At 43.0% G+C, this 18,596-nt stretch overlaps 1 protein-coding gene across 1 annotated transcript in view; it reads left to right on the top strand.

Annotated features, from left to right (window-relative positions):
- Positions 1-18,596, top strand: part of fbn2b (fibrillin 2b) — a 374,963-nt gene that overhangs the window by 235,045 nt on the left and 121,322 nt on the right. The window contains exons 9-13 of the mRNA XM_060846046.1: positions 1,517-1,669; positions 4,624-4,887; positions 6,809-6,952; positions 14,826-14,945; positions 17,086-17,211. Coding sequence (XP_060702029.1) covers positions 1,517-1,669; positions 4,624-4,887; positions 6,809-6,952; positions 14,826-14,945; positions 17,086-17,211 — 807 coding nt within the window. The remainder of the gene's footprint in view (positions 1-1,516; positions 1,670-4,623; positions 4,888-6,808; positions 6,953-14,825; positions 14,946-17,085; positions 17,212-18,596) is intronic.

Below are 18,596 nucleotides of genomic sequence, written 5' to 3' on the forward strand. Positions count from 1 at the left end.
AGAGGGAAAAGATATAAAAGGAACCTAAGGGACAATGTTTTCAAGCAGAGGGTGGTGCATGTATGGAATGAGCTGCCAGAGGAAATGGTGGAGGCTGGTACAATTGCAACATTTAAAAGGCATTTGGATGTACATGAATAGGAAGAGTTGAGAGGGACATTGGTCAAGCGCTGGCAAATGGGACTAGATTAGGTTAAGATATCTGGTTGGCATGGACGAAATGGACTGAAGGGTCCATTTCCATGCTGTACATCTCTATGATTCTATGACTCTGTAACATTGCTGTAAATTAAACCAAGGAAATAGGTGCTGAATCCTGGAAATCACAGCAGCTGAGGCAACAGCTATAGAGAGTGAAATAGTCAATGTTTCAAGTCATCAGTTCATTTGCTGATTGTTTTCAACATATTAAGTTTTTGATTCCGATTTCCAGCACCCACAGTACTTTCATACCTTGTATGAAGTGTAAAGCAAACGTCAGTGAGCTATCTTTCCAGGATTGCTGTCTAGTCAGGCACCAGTCATGAAGGTCCCAAAGCCACCTTAAGTGTAAGCAATGCTGAGTGGGTGACAGTATTGCTGCTGCAATTGGCCCAGATGCTCCTTTGATCAGGAAACAGAAATCCAGTCAGGGGTGGTGCTCCTGATCACCAGCAACCCTCCTTTGGGAGTGAGCAAGTATGGCTGTTGGGGAAGGTCAGATTAACTGGTTTACTGTTGCAACTTCCATGGTCAATCAGCTTGACAATACTCAGTCAAGGATCACATATAAAGAGAGGTCACATGCAGGAACAATGAGGGGATGATGAGCCTAATGGGACTTGACTTGGAAATGACCTGTAATGTGGGAGTAGGGACTGAATCTGTACACTGTGTATAGGGATCCAAAGAAGAAAGAATTACTTTTTAACTTGGAAAATAAGCAAGGAGATAAAACATCCAACAGACATATTCAACCACAACAATTCATTTAGAAATCTTGGGAAGTCTGCGGAACTGAGAGCCAGAGAGAGATGTCACTGTCTTATGATTTGTCTTTAAACAAACTGCTTTTTGCCAGGTATTTACTTTATGACAATCTATCGGGGAAATGGAATTTCTGAATGGTTGAACCCTGCCCAGGTATATTGTATAGATAATAGTTCTCAAAGGGTTAGTACTGGAGACTGCATTAAGCTCCACTCAGTCTAGTGTTATCATTTGGACTGGGTGGGGTGAGGCAGCGCTGGATTTGGAAGATGGCAGATGTATAATCTAGGTCACCTCACAGTCACCGTGACGATATATGACTTACTAATGTAACTTGTGTCTGATTGTTATCATGCAATAAATTACGTACTGTTTAAGACAAACACTTCTTGTTAAGACTCACCATTACCATTCTAAAAAGACCTGTCTGACCTAGGGAAAGGGGATGGTGGTGTCAAACTATCTCAACAGCAAGCTGGTTGTGGGTGGCACTGTAATATGCACATGTAGTAATGACATCTGGTGTGAACCTCCTTTTGTTTTCCAGACCAGCGATCTGGGACCTGTTTCTCCAGTCTGCTGAGTGGTCGATGTGCTGGAGACCTACATGGACATTACACTAAGATGCAGTGCTGCTGTGATTCTGGGCGTTGTTGGTCAGCAGGACACACTCCAGAGATGTGTCCCGTCAGAGGGTCTGGTAAGTGAAGCTGGTATAAACATTGGGAATCAATGTAATAAAATAAAATGACGACCACATAACCACTCTCAATTATTGTGAAGACCTATCTAGTTCACTAATGTCCTGTAGGGAACAAAATCTGTGTCCTCACCCAGTCTAAACTACATGTGATTCCAGATCTCTAGCAAACGACTCTTAACTACACTCTGGTCAATTAGGGATGGACAAGAAATGCTAGTCTAGACATATCCCATAAACAAATTTTTAAAAACAGCCAGCCAAGTACACAAGTGATGATTCTAAACATCAGAGCAAAGTTAGTACTTTGACCTTTTGAAAGGACAAATTTTCATGGATGCAATATAATGGGGGCAGAATACTGAATACTTTGTATTCTGACGGGCTGTTGAATATATTTACTTCATTTGTTTGCATTTCACCATATATGGAAAGCACAGTAGTTCCCAGGAGTCTCAGAATTCCATCTTTGGAATGGTCAAAATCCTGTTTGGTTCAAGCTTCCATTTCATTTTAAAAAAAATTCAGTGTCCAACACAATCTGCAGTGTTCAAACATAATTTTGACTAAAAAAAAGTCGGTCGAAACAATTTTTTCAGTGGAATAAACCAATCAAAAGCCGATAATAACTCTGCCTATGCTTGGGGGTTGGTTGCTGAATTGAATTGAATTGAATTTAGATTAGATTAGATTACTTACAGTGTGGAAACAGGCCCTTTGGCCCAACAAGTCCACACAGACCCGCCAAAGCGCCACCCACCCATACCCCTACATTTACCCCTTACCTAACACTACGGGCAATTTAGCATGGCCAATTCACCTGACCCGCACATCTTTGGACTGTGGGAGGAAACCGGAGCACCCGGAGAAAAACCCACGCAGACACGGGGAGAACGTGCAAACTCCACACAGTCAGTCGCCTGAGTCGGGAATTGAACCCGGGTCTCAGGCGCTGTGAGGCAGCAGTGCTAACCACTGTGCCACCGTGCCGCCCACTGTGCCACCGTGCCGCCAATTTATTGTCACGTGTACCAAGGCACAGTGAAAAGCTTTATCTTGCTAACAATACAGGTGGATCACAAAGTTAAGCAGCACAGTTAGTAACTAATAGGTAAACAGTGACCAAAACAAACACACAGATACAGGCGAATGTTAAGAGTTCGTGAGGTTATTGTGGTTGGGGTGAATGGATGCTTCAGTGAGATTAATAGCCCAGAAATGTTTTGGGCTTGTATCTGTTTTTTTGAGCATTAACCAGACTTCTAAACTGCAGGAAGAATGTGCTGTATAAAAACTTAAAGGTCATTGTTCACTATATTGGTATAAAGGCAGTGACGATCCACACTTAAAATGGCTCATACACCTGGGGCCGTGTACCTGTTTGCCATCCAGATTGCTCTAAACATGGCCAGCACTGGGCTTTGAAGTCCCTCCACTGACAAACTCTCTGGGGATGTTCCAACAGATATCTGCAGCTCACCAGTCTAATTTCAGTGAGGCCTGAGATCAAACATTTACAGACACCAGATCTGAGAGATTATACTTGTCAGCAAATACTGAACTACCATAGGTCTCTAGAAAAGAGAAGACTGAGGGTATGAAGGGATTTGATAGGGCAGAGTATGGAAACGTTTTGCACTTATGGGAAAGGTGGGGATCATACAACAAAAGTCATTAATCAATCCAATGGGGAATTTACTCCAGATGTGAAACTTCGCAGTAGTTGAGGTCAATAGCAAAGATGTATTTACAGGGAAACAGGAGAAATATCCGCGGAAGAACGGAATGGAAGGTTGTGGTGATAGGTTTGATGAAGTGGGGTGGGAAGAGGTTTGTATGGTGCATTAACACCGGGACAAACCAGTGGAGCTGAATGGCACACTTATGTGCTGAGAATTTCCCTTAATTATCGATATTACCCGGACTTTCACCATGGGGTACAATAATTGTTTCCTATGGCCAATTCGTACCACCAGATCCATGTAAACAAATTTCTAAGGAGAAGTTTAAAGAGTGTATAGTGTAAAACAAATCTTCCCGGTTTCTGATCAAATCCACACGATCCAGCATGATAGACAAGACGTCCATCACTTCCCTCCATTCGACGCCCAACTTCCCCCATATCCTCCTGTATTTGTTGCATTTGCCTCAGATACCTGTTACATTCTGGCCATCCAGTTGTTTGTAAAGGGGAAGAAATGTGGAATGGGATGATCAATCATTATGTCATCGTTTAAGTGCCACTGCCTATTTGTGGATCAGGCTTTCTGGACCTCAACAGAAGAATCCAGGCAGGAGTGGAATACATGACAAGTTGTGTCTATGAATCTTTAGATTAGATTACTTACAGTGTGGAAACAGGCTCTTCGGCCCAACAAGTCCACACCGACACGCAACCCACCCATACCCCTACACCTAACACTATGGGCAATTTCATATGACCAATTCACCTGACCTGCACATCTTTGGACTGTGGGAGGAAACCGGAGCACCCGGAGGGTGCTCACGCAGACACGGGGAGAACGTGCAAACTCCACACAGTCAGTCGCCTGAGGCGGGAATTGAACGCGGGTCTCTGGCGTTGTGAGGCAGCAGTGCTAACCACTGTGCCGCCGTGCTGCCCATGGTCTTGGGACACAGTCTTGCTCCAGCAATACTTACCACACCAGCAGAGGAGAAACCAGAGTCAACTGAAAACTGGTCTTCCAACAGAATCAGTTCCCAGTCCCTCACTCAGCTTATCCAAGAGAAACCATTACAGACACCTACATCAACACTTTAATATTGAGAATTCAGGCACGAAGGTATGAGTGAAGGGGAAGACTACTCTGTTACTAAATTCCAACTGCTCTTGTCCACAGTTGCATGCTAGAAAAACAAAAAGTGCTATTTCATAAGTTTTGTTTCTGCTCTGTCCAGTATCTCACGTGATGCTCTCAATATTATCCTTTCAGATGAATATCGCAGACTGTGCATCGAGGGTGTTCCTTTTGGACCGGGTTACCCTGGCATAGGATTTCCAGGATTTTCTGGTGGAATTGGGCCGAATGGCCTTGGCCCTGGTGGAGTCGGGCCTGGTGGAGTCGGACCTGGTGGAGTCGGACCTGGTGGAGTTGGACCTGGTGGACTTGGACCTAATGGGGTTGGGCCTAGTGGGATTGGACCAGGTGGAATTGGAACAGGTTTCTCAGGACTACCTGGGACTGGACCTGGGATTGGTAAGTGTTAAATTAACTGGAGTATGAAAGATCATATCACGCAAACTTACAGTAAACATTTATCCTGCAATGTGTGGTTCACAGTTTTAGCATGTTCTGTAGTGAGTGAGGTTCTCAGCTGTGTTAAAGGTTGATATCTTCCATGATAAGGATCATGGGTCGATGGGATGCAAGCAAGTGTTTTCAGCTGCAAAGATTTGGAAACTAAAACAAGAAATATCATTTGCAGAGTCGTAGTTACCAAGGAAAAAAATCAAAACCATGGTTCATTCTGCAGTTCTACCCCTACCCCTTCCCCAGCTGGACTGCCAGTGGGAGAATCATTATAGAGATATCAGAGCCCTGTATCTGACCTGCACTCCAACTTAGTCAATCTGTACAAGGTATCTGAAGACATAAATATATCAATGTTAAATGAGCTGTGCTGTGAGGACGATAGCCTTAAAAGCTTGATATTCAACAGTTCCTTGTGTATGGTTTCTGTGAATTGCTCAGTCACTAAGTTAAGATGTGTTAAGGTTTGGCCTTGAACATTTCATAAGGACGGTGAGGGGGAAAAAACAGATGTGTGTAGCAAGAAATAGTTCATGGGAATTTATAGCTGGATTTAATTTCTCTTAAAAAGTAATGGTAAGCCACCTTCTTGAACAACTGCAGTTTAATGGGGAAAGAGTTCCAGGATATGAGCACAGGTGGATTTTAAAAATTTGTAAATGACGCAAGCAAAGGAAAACCGTGAGGGATAAGGCATTTACAGGTTTAAGTCCATAGATTACGCAAGTAGCTTGGCTTTTTATAGTATGAAGGAATGGTAAATATTTCTATATATGCCAAGTTACTAAAGGACATTTAACCCATTGGTTTAAAAATCTGTAACTGATGGATTAGCAACTATAATAAAGGATAGATCACGGTACTTTCTGAATGGATAGAGTTAAATACAGCAGATGTCCAAACAAATTCAGGGTTCAGGTCATCTTTAAAATGCCATGAGCAAGTAATTGCAAAAAGTGAATGGAATACTGACCTTTATGTCCAAAGGACTGAAGTACCCAGTATGCAGAAGTTATGCTGCGGCGATACAAAACCCTTTACAAATCCCCTTTGGAGTTCTGTGAGTAGATCTGGGCACCTTAGGAAGGGTCTGTTGGCCTTGAATGGAGTCCCATGTAGGTTTACGTCAATGATGCCTAGACTTCAGGGGTTAGGTTATAAGGAGATATTATACAAATTATAAAATGTTTCTTCTGCAAATTAGATTCCCTACAGTATGGAAACAGGCCCTTTGGCCCAACAAGTCCACACCAACCCTCTGAAGAGTAACCCACTCAGACCCATTCTCTATATTTACCCTTGACTAATGCACCTAACACTACGGGCAATTTAGCTTGGCCAGTTCACCTAACCTGCACATCTTTGGGTTGTGGAGAGAAACCCATGCAGGCACAAAGAGAATGTGCAAACTCCACACAGACAGTCACCAAGGCGGGAATCGAACCTAGGTCCCTGGCACTGTGAGGTAGCAGTGCTAACCACTGAGCCACCGTGGCAATAATCCGATTGACGTCTTCAAGATATTAAAAGGAAACTTCAGGGTAGATAAAGATAAACTATTTCCACTGGTTAGGGATCCTAGATCTAAGGGGCGAAGTCTAAACATTAGGGCCAGACTGTTCAGGACAGATGTTACTAAGGGTGGCAGATGTTTGGAACTCTCTTCCTCAAAATGACACTGGATATTGGATCAGTTGTTAATTTAAAATCTAACAATAGGACAATATTTTGTTAAACAAAGACATTAAGGGATATGAGTCCAAGACATGATCTCATTGAATGATAGAAGAGGCTCAAGGGGCTGAATGGCCAACTCTGGTTCCCATGTTCCTAGAAGTAAACCTATGCTTTTTTAACCTTTTCCCAGGTACAGCCACCTTGAATCAGACAATTGATGTCTGCAAGCATTTCACCAACCTATGTCTGAACGGACGTTGTATTCCCACCCCATCCAGTTACCGCTGTGAATGTAACATGGGTTTCAAACAGGATGTGCGTAGAGAGTGTATTGGTGAGTACTAATCCCATCTGCTTAGGCCAGACTACATTTGGGAGAGATTTTTACTCTGCATTTCTTTTTTTATTTTCACGTCTCTCCCGAAATAACAGACTGTCATGGTGGTGTAGTCCCCTGAGCATTGAGTTGATGGAGTACATTATCCTGAATTCTGACTCTTGCTGGGATATAATTTTTCCCAGCTGCTGACTCACAATTGGACACAGATTCCAAACACTGTACTTCCAACTGGGCTACAGTTCCTCTGATTCTGTCTCACATTGAGGTACAGTACTGCAGATACTGTCTCTCACTGGGCTACAGTTCCTCAGATATTGTCTTACATTGGGGTACACTTCCTCAGATACTGTTTCACATTGTTGTACAGGTCCTCAGATACTGTCTCTCATTGGGATACAATTCCTCAGATATTGTCTCATATTGGGGTACTTGTTCCTCAGATGCTGACTCACATTGGGGTAGAGTACCTTAGATACTAATTCACATTTCAATACAGTTCATCTGATATTGATTCATTTTGGGGTACAGTTCCTCTGATATTGACTCTCATTGGGATACAGTTCCTCAGATATTAACTCACATTGCGATATACTTGGTGCTGATTTTTGGTATTACCATGTAATGATTTTTGCTGGGTTTACTCTATCCTGGGTGCTGACTTTGGTTGGGAATCCTGGAAGTTCTGGGACATTAACTGACTGCAGTAGATGATCATGGCGATCACCCTCCTTTTGTATCTGACCCAAGGATGTACTATTCACATACAAACTGGCACACTGAGTGTCAGCAATCTATTTAATCATTGGGCTGTTGGAGCTAAACCAGCTTACCCAACTTTGCAGCAGTGTAACTCAGTAATCAAGGGCAATTGGAAATAGTGATCTGTCTAAGATTTGGACTTCTCACTGGATGACTCACTATCTTGTACTTGCCTCTTTGTTTGCTAGTAGGAGCCTCCTAGTTTCAAATTCATTGTGCAATGAAATGATATGACTGTAGAGAAAACAAATAGACCTGGTGATTTCTTTTGTTGCCTTCCTCGTGAGAGCTCTGAAGGAAATCAAAGTCTGCTTGCCAAATGACCTCCACTTATAAGCAGTCATTGTCCCTTGAATTCTTCTGCCGTCACCACCGAAAAATTCTCTAAATCCCACGTGGGCTATGGTTTGTGACCCTCGGTATAGGACAATTACCTGGGCTTACATTGACTCAAAAGGGATGGTCGATTGAAGTCTCTGCAACCTGAAAATAGTGGCAACACTTCAGTAGTTCTTGATTGACTGTAAAACCTAAAGGATATCCTGAGCTTGATGAATGGAAGTCTTTCTTTCTGACAGAATAGTATAGATTGGGCCTTGATGGAACATAGAGCCTGGGAATGAGCTAGTTCGTCTGCATATCCCATTAGCTAGGGCAGACTAAGGCACAGCACTACTTTTCCAATATGTCTTAGTGGGAGGGATGCTTGGCAGGAAGCAAGGGCATGGCACCTTTGGGAGAAATGAATAATTGATTATTTTTGATGTTCTCATTTTTTTGGGTATGCATGATGACAGGTCACACCCATTTGCAGTGCAGTGTCCAACACAGATGAAGCATTCATTTATCAGTGCTTTCTCTGATTCAACCTACCACGATATTCAGAGTGTCTGTTAAGACTCCTCAAGTGACTCTTAATTTCTGTCCCCCTTTTGTATTCCTTGTTTATATTTTCACCCCTTAGAGGCCAGTGTGTGCGTGGTCTGGATGTCTGATCTCTGACTGGTTTGATCAAGTTCATATACAGAGTGCGATTAAATTACCAGCCCTGTGCACATGCTAAACAGTTTGTCCCTTCAGAAAACAGTGTTAACCGAAACCAGCCTGATTGGAATTTCCTGTTTCATTCTCACTGACTCAGCTGCAAACAAGCGATAGTACTTTTCACAGACTGAAAGGAACTCAGCTTTCTATCAATATAAACATGTTCTGTAAATTCTAGCTGACTTTAACTAATTTAAATTGGTTTATAATTATTACAATTGGTCACCCACTATGCAGCTCACTGCACTGAGAAAGTTCCAACCAGCTCCACGTACCAAACAGTCTGCAGGCCTGCTAGAGATTTAAAATCATGATTGCAAAGGACAACAATTAAAGGTCTCTGGGAAAAGTGCAGGGGAAGATGACTAATTGGATAGCTATTTGTGGGCAGCACAGTGGTACAGTGGTTAGCACTGCTGCCTCACAGCGCCAGAGACCCGGGTTCAATTCCCGCCTCAGGCGACTGACTGTGTGGAGTTTGCATGTTCTCCCCGTGTCTGCGTGGGTTTCCTCTGGTGCTCCGGTTTCCTCCCACAGTCCAAAGATGTGTGGGTCAGGTGAATTGGCCATGCTAAATTACACCTAGTGTTAGGTAAGGGTATGGGTGGGTTCCGCTTCGGTGGGTCAATGTGGACTTGTTGGGCCGAAGGGCCTGTTTCCACACTGTAAGTAATCTAATCTAATTATTTGAAAGAGCCAGAACTGGCATATTAGGCCAATGGCCATCTTTTGTGCTGTAATACCCTTTGATGACACTCAGGCAAAATTATTCAGTGTAATCAAAGGGAGGATTGAGGTAAGGACCAAACTCTGAGGATTCTGAAGCCCAGTCTTTCAACCATGAGTCAGATGCACAATGCTGGCTGTACAAACTGTTGTATAAAGATATCAGCTCGACGTCATTGTCTAGGCTGACATGTTGCATTAGAAATCAGATATAGTGAGATATAGTGAGGAGGGCGCAGAACCTGGCTGGGTTAGACCTGCCGAAAATTTAAGACAGAAGTATAAAGTAGAGAATGACTCTACACCCTCAGCCCTCACATTCGGGGGATAGAAAGTATCCATTGCGAGCCGGACTGGGAGTCCCAAATGGTGTGTTGCCTGCCCAGTGCCAGGGTGCAGGACATCTCCTACCGGCTTGAAAGGATATTGGAGCGGGAGGGAGAAGATCCAATCGTTGTGGTCCATGGTGGGACTAACAACATCGGCAAGGCTAGGAAGATTATCAAGCACTAAGAACAAAATTAAGGAACAGGCCCTGAAGGGTCATAATCTCTGGATTATATCCAAACCACATGCAAATAGTCTTAGGGATAAGAAAATTAAAGAAGTAAATACGTGGCTAAGGGATTGGTGTGGGAAAGAGGGGTTCCATTTCATGGGGCATTGGCATCAGTTTTGGAACCAGGGGGGTCTGTACCGTTGGGACAGTCTCCACCTGAACCAGCCTGGAACCAGTGTTCTGGCGAAAAGGATAAATAGGGTGGTCAACAAGGTGTTAAACTAGTGAGTCGGGGGGAGGGTAAAGGAAAAATGACAGGAAGTATGATGGTAAATAAAAGGGTAAACAGCAGGTTAGCATGTGTGCAGGAGGGTTTAACTACAAGGCAGACTGTGAAAGAAGTAAACAGGAAGGATAACTCAGGCGGTATTATTAGAGATGTTGAAAATCATGAGAGTAAAAAAGCTAGCATAATGACACTTTACCTGAATGCTCTAGCATTCATAGCAAGGTCAATGAGTTAGCGGCACAAATCATTGTGAATGAATATGATTTAGGTTGATAAATTCTTGATGCCACAAGGAATTAAGGGCTACGGGGAGAATGCGGGTAAGTGGAGTTGAAATGCCCATCAGCCATGATTGAATGGCGGAGTGGACTCGATGGGCCAAATGGCCTTACTTCCACTCCTATATCGTATGGTCTTATGGTCTTATTTACTAGCCATTACAGAGACATGGTTACAGGATGGTCACAACTAGGAATTAAATATTCAGGGGCATCAGACTATTCAGAAGGTCAGACAGGAAGGTAAGGGAGGTGGTCTGGCTCAGATATTCAAGGACGACATCAGGGTGGTGCTGTGAGATGATACAGAATAAGGTTGAACCCATTTGAGAGAAATTCTAAGAAGAAAATGTCACTGTTAGGCGTAGTCTATAGGCCACCAAATAATAACATCACAGTGGGGTGGGAAATAAAGAAATAACTAATGCCTGTAAAAATGGTACGGCTATTATCATGGGACATTTTAATCCACATGTCGATTGATTGAACCAGCTCAGTCAGGGTAGCCTTGAGGAGGAGGAGTTGAGTGTATCCGTGATAGTTTTCTTGAACAGTATGTAATGGAACGGATGAGGTAACAAGCTATCTTAGATCTGGTTCTGTGGAATGAGACAGAAATAAGTAATGACCTCATTGTTAGAGATCCTCTTGGAAGGAAAGATCACAGTATGGTTTAATTTCAAATACAGATGGAGAGTTGTTTAGATAAAATCTAATACCAGGGTCCTGTGCTTAAATAAGGGAGACTACAGTAGGATGAGGGAAGACTTGGCTAAAGTAGACTGGAAACAAAGACTTTATGGTGGGACAATTGATAAGCAGTGGAGGGCCTTCAAAGCGCTCAGCAAAGGTATATTCTAGGGGGGTAGACAAAAGGTGGGGAATTATAGACCGGTTAGCTTAACCTCTGTAGTGGGGAAGATGCTTGAGTCTACTATCAAGGAATAAATAGCAAGGCATCTAGCTAGATAGTGTCCCTTTGTGCAGACGCAACATTGATTCATGAAGGGCAGGTCATGCTTAACAAATCTTTTGGAATTCTATGAAGACATTATGAGCAAAATGGACAACGGGGACCCAATGGATGTGGTGTACCTAGATTTCCAAAAGGCCTTCAACAAAGTGCCATGCCTTAGGCTGCTGCATAAGATAAAGGTGCATGGCGTTATGGGTAAAGTATTAGCATGGATGGAGGATTAGTTGACAAACAGAAAGCGTGGGGATGAATGAGCGCTATTGTGGTTGGCAATCAGTAACTGATTCCTGATGAAGGGCCTTTGCCCAAAAGGTCGATTTCCCTGCTCCTCAGATGCTGCCTGACCTGCTGTGCTGTTCCAGCGCCACTTTAATCTTGACACTTATCTCCAGCATCTGCAGTCCTCACTTTCGCCTAATCATTAACTAGTGGTGTGCCTCAGGGATCAGTGTTGGGATCACAATTATTCACAATTTATGTAGATGATTTGGAGTTGGGGACCCCATGTAGTGTGTTAACGTTTACAGCTGACACTAAGATGAGTGGCAAAGCGAAGTGTGCAGAGGACTGTGATACTTTGCAGAGGAACATTGATATATTGAGTGAGTGGGCAAAAGTCTGGCAGATGGAATACAACGTTAATAAATGTGAAGTCATCTATTTTGGTAGAAGTAACAGAAAAAAGGATGTACAGGAAATTGGTTAGGCCACTGCTGGAATGTTGCGTGCAATTCTGGTCTCCTTCCTATCAGAAAGATGTTGTGAAACTTGAAAAGGTTCAGAAAAGATTTACAAGGATGTTGCCAGGGTTGGAGGATTTGAGCTTTGGGGAGAGGCTGAACAGGCTGGGGCTGTTTTCCCTGGAGCGTCGGAGGCTGAGGGGTGACCTTATAGAGATTTACAAAATTATAAGGGGCATGAATAGGGTAAATAGGCAAAGTATTTTCCCTGGGGTGGGGGAGTCCAGAACTAGAGGACATAGGTTTAGGGTGAGAGGGGAAAGATATAAAAGAGACCTAAGGGGCAACATTTTCACACAGAGGGTGGTACAGGTATGGAATGAGCTGCCAGAGGATGTGGTGGAGGCTGGTACAATTGCAGCATTTAAGAGGCATTTGGATAGATATATGAATAGCTGAAAATGTGTTGCTGGTTAAAGCACAGCAGGTTAGGCAGCATCCAAGGAACAGGAAATTCAACGTTTCGGGCCAGAGCCCTTCATCAGGAAGGGCTCTGGCCCGAAACGTTGAATTTCCTGTTCCTTGGATGCTGCCTAACCTGCTGTGCTTTAATCAGCAACACATTTTCAGTTCTGATCTCCAGCATCTGCAGACCTCACTTTTTACTCATAGATATATGAATAGGAAGGATTTGGAGGGATATGGGCCGGGTGCTGGCAGGTGGGTCTAGATTGGGTTGGGATATCTGATTGGCATGGATGGGTTGGACCAAAGGGTCTGTTTTCATGCTGTACATCTTTATGACTCTATGAACAGCCCTGCTCCCAGACAGTGGCTGTATCTCATCAATAAGATGCAGCATGAAAGATGAAACCCACAATTGGCAGAAAATAATGTATAAAATGGATGTGACTGTATATCAAAGGAAAGACTCTTTAAATAGGCTCAAACCAAATTTTCATGTCTGAATGCATTAAAGCAAACTCAGTATGGAGCCAAAGGTAATCCTTCAAAAAAAACTGAGTTAAGTATCCTGATTGGAATGAGGTGGGGCTTAGTCTGAAAGACAGTTGCGAATTTACAGCATAACGATTTCTGTACGACTGAAGACAGCAAGATGTCTGTAGGTTGTAGTACGTGTATGGGAATACAGTGTCTATTGAGAGCATTGTGTTCTGTGCTTGGATCTGTAATATATCTGAGATGTGGGGCGCGGGGTAGTGTGCGTCGAGTATAATTTTGTATGTGGGAATACAGTGTATATTGGGAGTATTGTGTTAGGTGCATGGATCGGTAATATATTTGAGGTGTGGGGTGCAGGGTGGTGTGCGTTGAGTGCAATTTTGGAAGTTGTGTCACCTACACAAGGCTGCCAATTATGGAATTGATCTTTCACTCCAAAATCCTGTGCCTTCCAGCCCTCAGTCCACAATTGGTCACTAGCAGCCAGAAAAGCTGAACATTGATTTCTTTGGCAAACAGGGAGTTTTTCTGTAAATCTCTCCCCACTGGAAATTGAGTCTGCGAAGTTGGATTGTGCAACTGAGTGTAATTTCCTTCTCCACCTCATACTCCTCAGTTCTATTTCCCCACCACCACCCACCACCCCTCCCGGCCCAACAAATCAGTTGAATCTTGACCAGGCTGTTAAAATCAATGGTAAGCTAGCTTCCTTCTGGAATTTGAATAGTAAGTATAGTTCAGAGAGAATTCATGATAAGTTACTTTATGCACTGTCTGTGGAAGGGGATTAAATGAATGAGTCATAACTGGATTGTGAGACAGTAAAGTGTGCACGTGATTGGAAGGTGATGTCCATGATCTGACAGATGAGATTTGGTGGATGAAGTAGAGTCTATGATAGAGTAGAGAGTAAATGAGTTGTGAGAGGAAATTAATCAGCTGAAATAGAGTGCATAATAAAGTATACATGGGCCGTGCCAGGAAATGTAATGGTTGAGGTAGGCTTTGATAGATTATAGAGTGCATGAACTTCGGGAGGAGTGGGATGATGAGGAAAATGCCTATCTCCTTTTCTTTATTTCTTTCAATGTCTGTCACAATGCCTGTAATAAGAGCAACAGAAGGTTTGTACTTACTAATAATTAACTGGCAAATTCTCTCTTTATCTGCTGGATTGCAATTTAATTTCAAAACTTCTGAATTAAGAAGACAGTCTATGGATGGATATATGATTTGGAGTGTGACTGTGTAAAGCTGAATTGTGAACAGCCATGGGTTTATTTCAGAATAAATGTTAAGATGCTCCGGACATGAGGTATCCACAGAACCCAGGCCACTATAGGATGTCAGGAAATGGGAGCCTTGAGCTCCTTTGCAATTATCCGATTAAATACAACATGGCTAAGGGTTGGTTATAAATTTTTGAGTGACCACAGCAACAAATGTCTCCACAACATGAGGCTCCAGCTCTGCAGGGTTCGCACACAAACTCTCTAATCATTCATGGCCGTCATTTTACTGAAACATGTCCCAATTAGTGAGTAGTCAGTCTCAGTAATTAGAGAGCCAAGATTTCCTATGCTACTGCATTCCCTCAATTCAGTAAGAGAATTAATTTTAACATATTATTGTTTTCTGTTTACTTTTACTCAGATGTTGATGAATGTTCCAGCAGTCCTTGTGTGAATGGGGACTGCATTAACACCCCTGGTGCCTATCATTGCAAGTGTCATGATGGTTTCCAGAGTACTGCCACCAAGCAAGCTTGTATTGGTGAGTTCATACAAGGAAGTCAGAGCTCATAACCTTCTCTTTTTCCAAACTCTGTTTGTTATTTAAAGAGTTAATGCATTCTGTTCAATCTCAAAACTCTCAGCTGCCATGTTCATCTCATTATTATCTGAATATTAATGTAGTTTCTTGTAAAAGCATTGCATCTCTACCTCAACAAATGCGGCACAAATCAAGTGTATCCTTTCCTTCTGTCTTCCACGTAACAATGAGTACTTGAAATTATTTAGCACCTTTAAGTAGTAAACTGTCCCAAGATGCCTCACTAAGAGAAGAAAAGTGGACAATAGCCACAAAAGAAGATGTTAGGGTTGGGGGAGGGTGGGTGGGGGGGCGTGGTAGAATAAGATTGGTTAAGAGACAGTTTTTAGGAGTAGTTTAAGGAGAGATAGCGAAGTCATCAAATGTTGCAGCACCTACTCCAGACTTCAGGGCCTAGACAGCTGAAAACACAATGCCTTGAATAGATTAGATTACTTACAGTGTGGAAACAGGCCCTTCGGCCCAACAAGTCCACACCAACCCGCCGAAGCACAACCCACCCATACCCCTACATTTACCCTTTTACCTAACACTACGGGCAATTTATCCTGGCCAATCACCTAACCTGCACATCTTTGGACTGTGGGAGGAAACCGGAGCACCCGGAGGAAACCCACGCAGACACGGGGAGAATGTGCAAACTCCACACAGTCAGTCACCTGAGTCAGAAATTGAACACGGGTCTCCGGCGCTGTGAGGCAGCAGTGCTAACCACTGTGCCACCGTGCCGTGCCAATGGTTAAGTGAAAGAAATTGGAGATTTGCAAAACCTGAGAAACATTTTGGCCATGATTTTAACTCAAGGCGGATATTATGTGGGTGGGAGACTGGATACGTTTGAAATTCACCCGTTTCTACAGAAACCGGGCGAGGCGATTCCTGATTTGAAATGTTGCCAATTTCATTTACTGCCCGGGACGGGTGGGAAGTGGCTGCTGGGATGAGACTCAGAAGTTCCATGAAAAACAACATGTGGACATTAGCAGCATGTGGGTAATTTGAGAGGGTACAGATTGTGTGGGTGGTGCTGTAACTGTCCTGGGCTTGAGCCCAGTGATTGCACAAAGCCTTTGTCCCCATTGCTTCAGAAAGAGACGTGAGAATGGAACCAATACATCAAAACACCAGATGCAGCAAACTGAAACAAACGTTCTTTCACTTTGAATCTCTAACTGCTGTGGTTTGGGCTGTTTAGATTACTGCCCACTGAGAGGTCACTTTGGCCTTCTCTATTCTACTTAGAAATCTAAACGGATGTTGGCAAGAGATTGCAGCATCTGTCTGGACTGGACCCAAACCCAGTAACTGGAGGCAAGAGAGAAGACTTGGTGGTGATGGTTCATATTTCATTGTTGCCATCAGAGAGTTACCAGAATCAATGTCAAAACTAACCAGCACTGCCATCTCATGCTATAAAGGCAATCGGTTTTGTTCTGATTGAAATTATGCTGAACTTGAAGTGTGTCTGCATTGAAATGAGGGTCAATATTCTATTGAGCATCCTCCTATGTGAATTTTCAGATAACATGTGAACCTGATAATCAAAGAGATCAACATAGACAAGGTTACTCTCAGAGTGCCATTTGGGTTAACCATGTGGTAATGTTACCATAGGTCTTGCATCGCAGTTGCATTTGTCTATTGGTTTTATCTTCAAACTAGAGGTGATACACGCAAAGCAGCACAAATGGCTTTTATTAGCAGCTTGAAAGTTGAACCTGTCCACACCTCGACTTAAGTGAACAACCATCCCTGAGCAATACCTCTGGATGCTGGGAAGGCTTCTCTTGTTTTGCCTGGAATCCAGTGTATGCCAAATCAGTCGCTTAAAGACCTGTCTATGATGATATGATCCTTTACAAATCTCTCTCTGATTATGTAATTTCCATCAGAAGCAGACCTCTGGTACAGCAGGGCCAACAGTGAACTTTTCTTCAGGAATATGGTTCCTTCCCGTCTTGGGCCAGACCAAATGGCAGGAGCAGCGCAATGTCTGGAACATCAACGCAAGTTGGTCAAGTGTGTAGTTGGTGGCTGGTTGGCTAACATCCCAATAATCCGCTTCTTTTACACTCTCTAGATATCGATGAGTGTATCCAGAACGGTGTCTTATGCAGGAACGGCCGATGCGTTAACACTGATGGAAGCTTCCAGTGTATCTGCAATGCTGGCTTTGAGCTCACCCCCAATGGAAAGAACTGCATTGGTAAGTATGCTTTACCCACACTTATCAGTCTACAAACAATGGGAGCCAATTTCAAACACCTTTAGTTACAAATTATATGCACAAGCCAAACAGGTGAATATCTCTGTAATAACTCAGGGAGTCTGACTGGGAAGTAACATCATTTATTGTTGAACACCAAAATAGAGCCAATACTCATGGCATATGTAGACTAATCTAAGATGTGATAAACAGTTCTGCTGACCCCTCCCTGGATCTGCTTTATAAAGGGTTTATGCAATGAGTTCCAGCTTAACAAGCCATTGCCTGGCACCAAAGGAACATGTACTTAATGACCTCCGTAGAGAGGTCAATAAGCAATTCTCTGTTGGCGTTATAGGGGTTATCACAACCTCCTTGATACTCACAACAGGAATTAAGATTAGACTAGTAATCAAAACAGATAATGGTGGAAAACTCAGCAGGGACATCAGATAACATCTGTGGAGAGAGAAATAGAGTTAACACTTCAGGTCAGTGGTCTTTCATCAGAACTGGGAAGAGCTGGGGATGTAATGGATTTTGAGGAAAGGTGGGAGTGGGACAAAAGGAAGTTCTGTAATAGGGTGGAAAACAGGAAAAATGGAATGAGCTAATCTTACAGAACTAAATGATAATGATTGGCAACTAAAGAAACAATGGAAACGAGATGATCAAAAATAAGAGAAAACAAAAGAGAAAAAGCAAAATTTGCAAGAAACGAAAGCCAAATGAGGTTCCCATCTAAAATTGTTGAACTCTGTGTTGACTCCAAAATGCTGTAAAGTAACTTGTAGAAAGAAAAAATGTTGTTTCTGAAGTATGCTTTGTGTTTTATTGGTGTAATGCAGCAGGCCAAGGACCGATGTCAGCCTGAGAACTCTGTGGAAAATAAAAATGATGTCTGGAACCTGCATGTTAAACTCAGTGTCAGTGCCATTTCGACCTCAGTATCTTACTGCCCTTCTAAACCCAGTACATTACTGTCATTTCAAAATCAGTAAACTTGGGTAATCCAAGATGGAGGATGGGAGAAATTTGTGGCTGTGAGAGTTGCTCCTTTTTTGAGGTACTTTAGGTGTTGGAGGTGATTGCCTCATGTTCCAGGAGCTAACATTTTATATGCTGTTTTGAAACTTTGGAGAAAAAAGTCAAAACAATGACACTTTTAAAAGGAAGAAGGATAGACAGTAGACAGCACATGGTCAGTGAAGGGGAGAGGGAGAGAGAAAGAAAATTGACACAGCAGTGAATGTGCGCAGTTACTGCCTTTACTGTTTGAATTCATGTATTGCTGGACATCGAAGTGCGTCTGGGAAAACTTAACAAACAGAGAAATTCACAACTGATCTTGGAGGAACCTGTTTAGGAGAAGTCACAGCACAGAA

The sequence above is a fragment of the Hemiscyllium ocellatum genome, chromosome 28, assembly GCF_020745735.1.
Source record: "Hemiscyllium ocellatum isolate sHemOce1 chromosome 28, sHemOce1.pat.X.cur, whole genome shotgun sequence".
NCBI lineage: Eukaryota > Metazoa > Chordata > Chondrichthyes > Orectolobiformes > Hemiscylliidae > Hemiscyllium > Hemiscyllium ocellatum.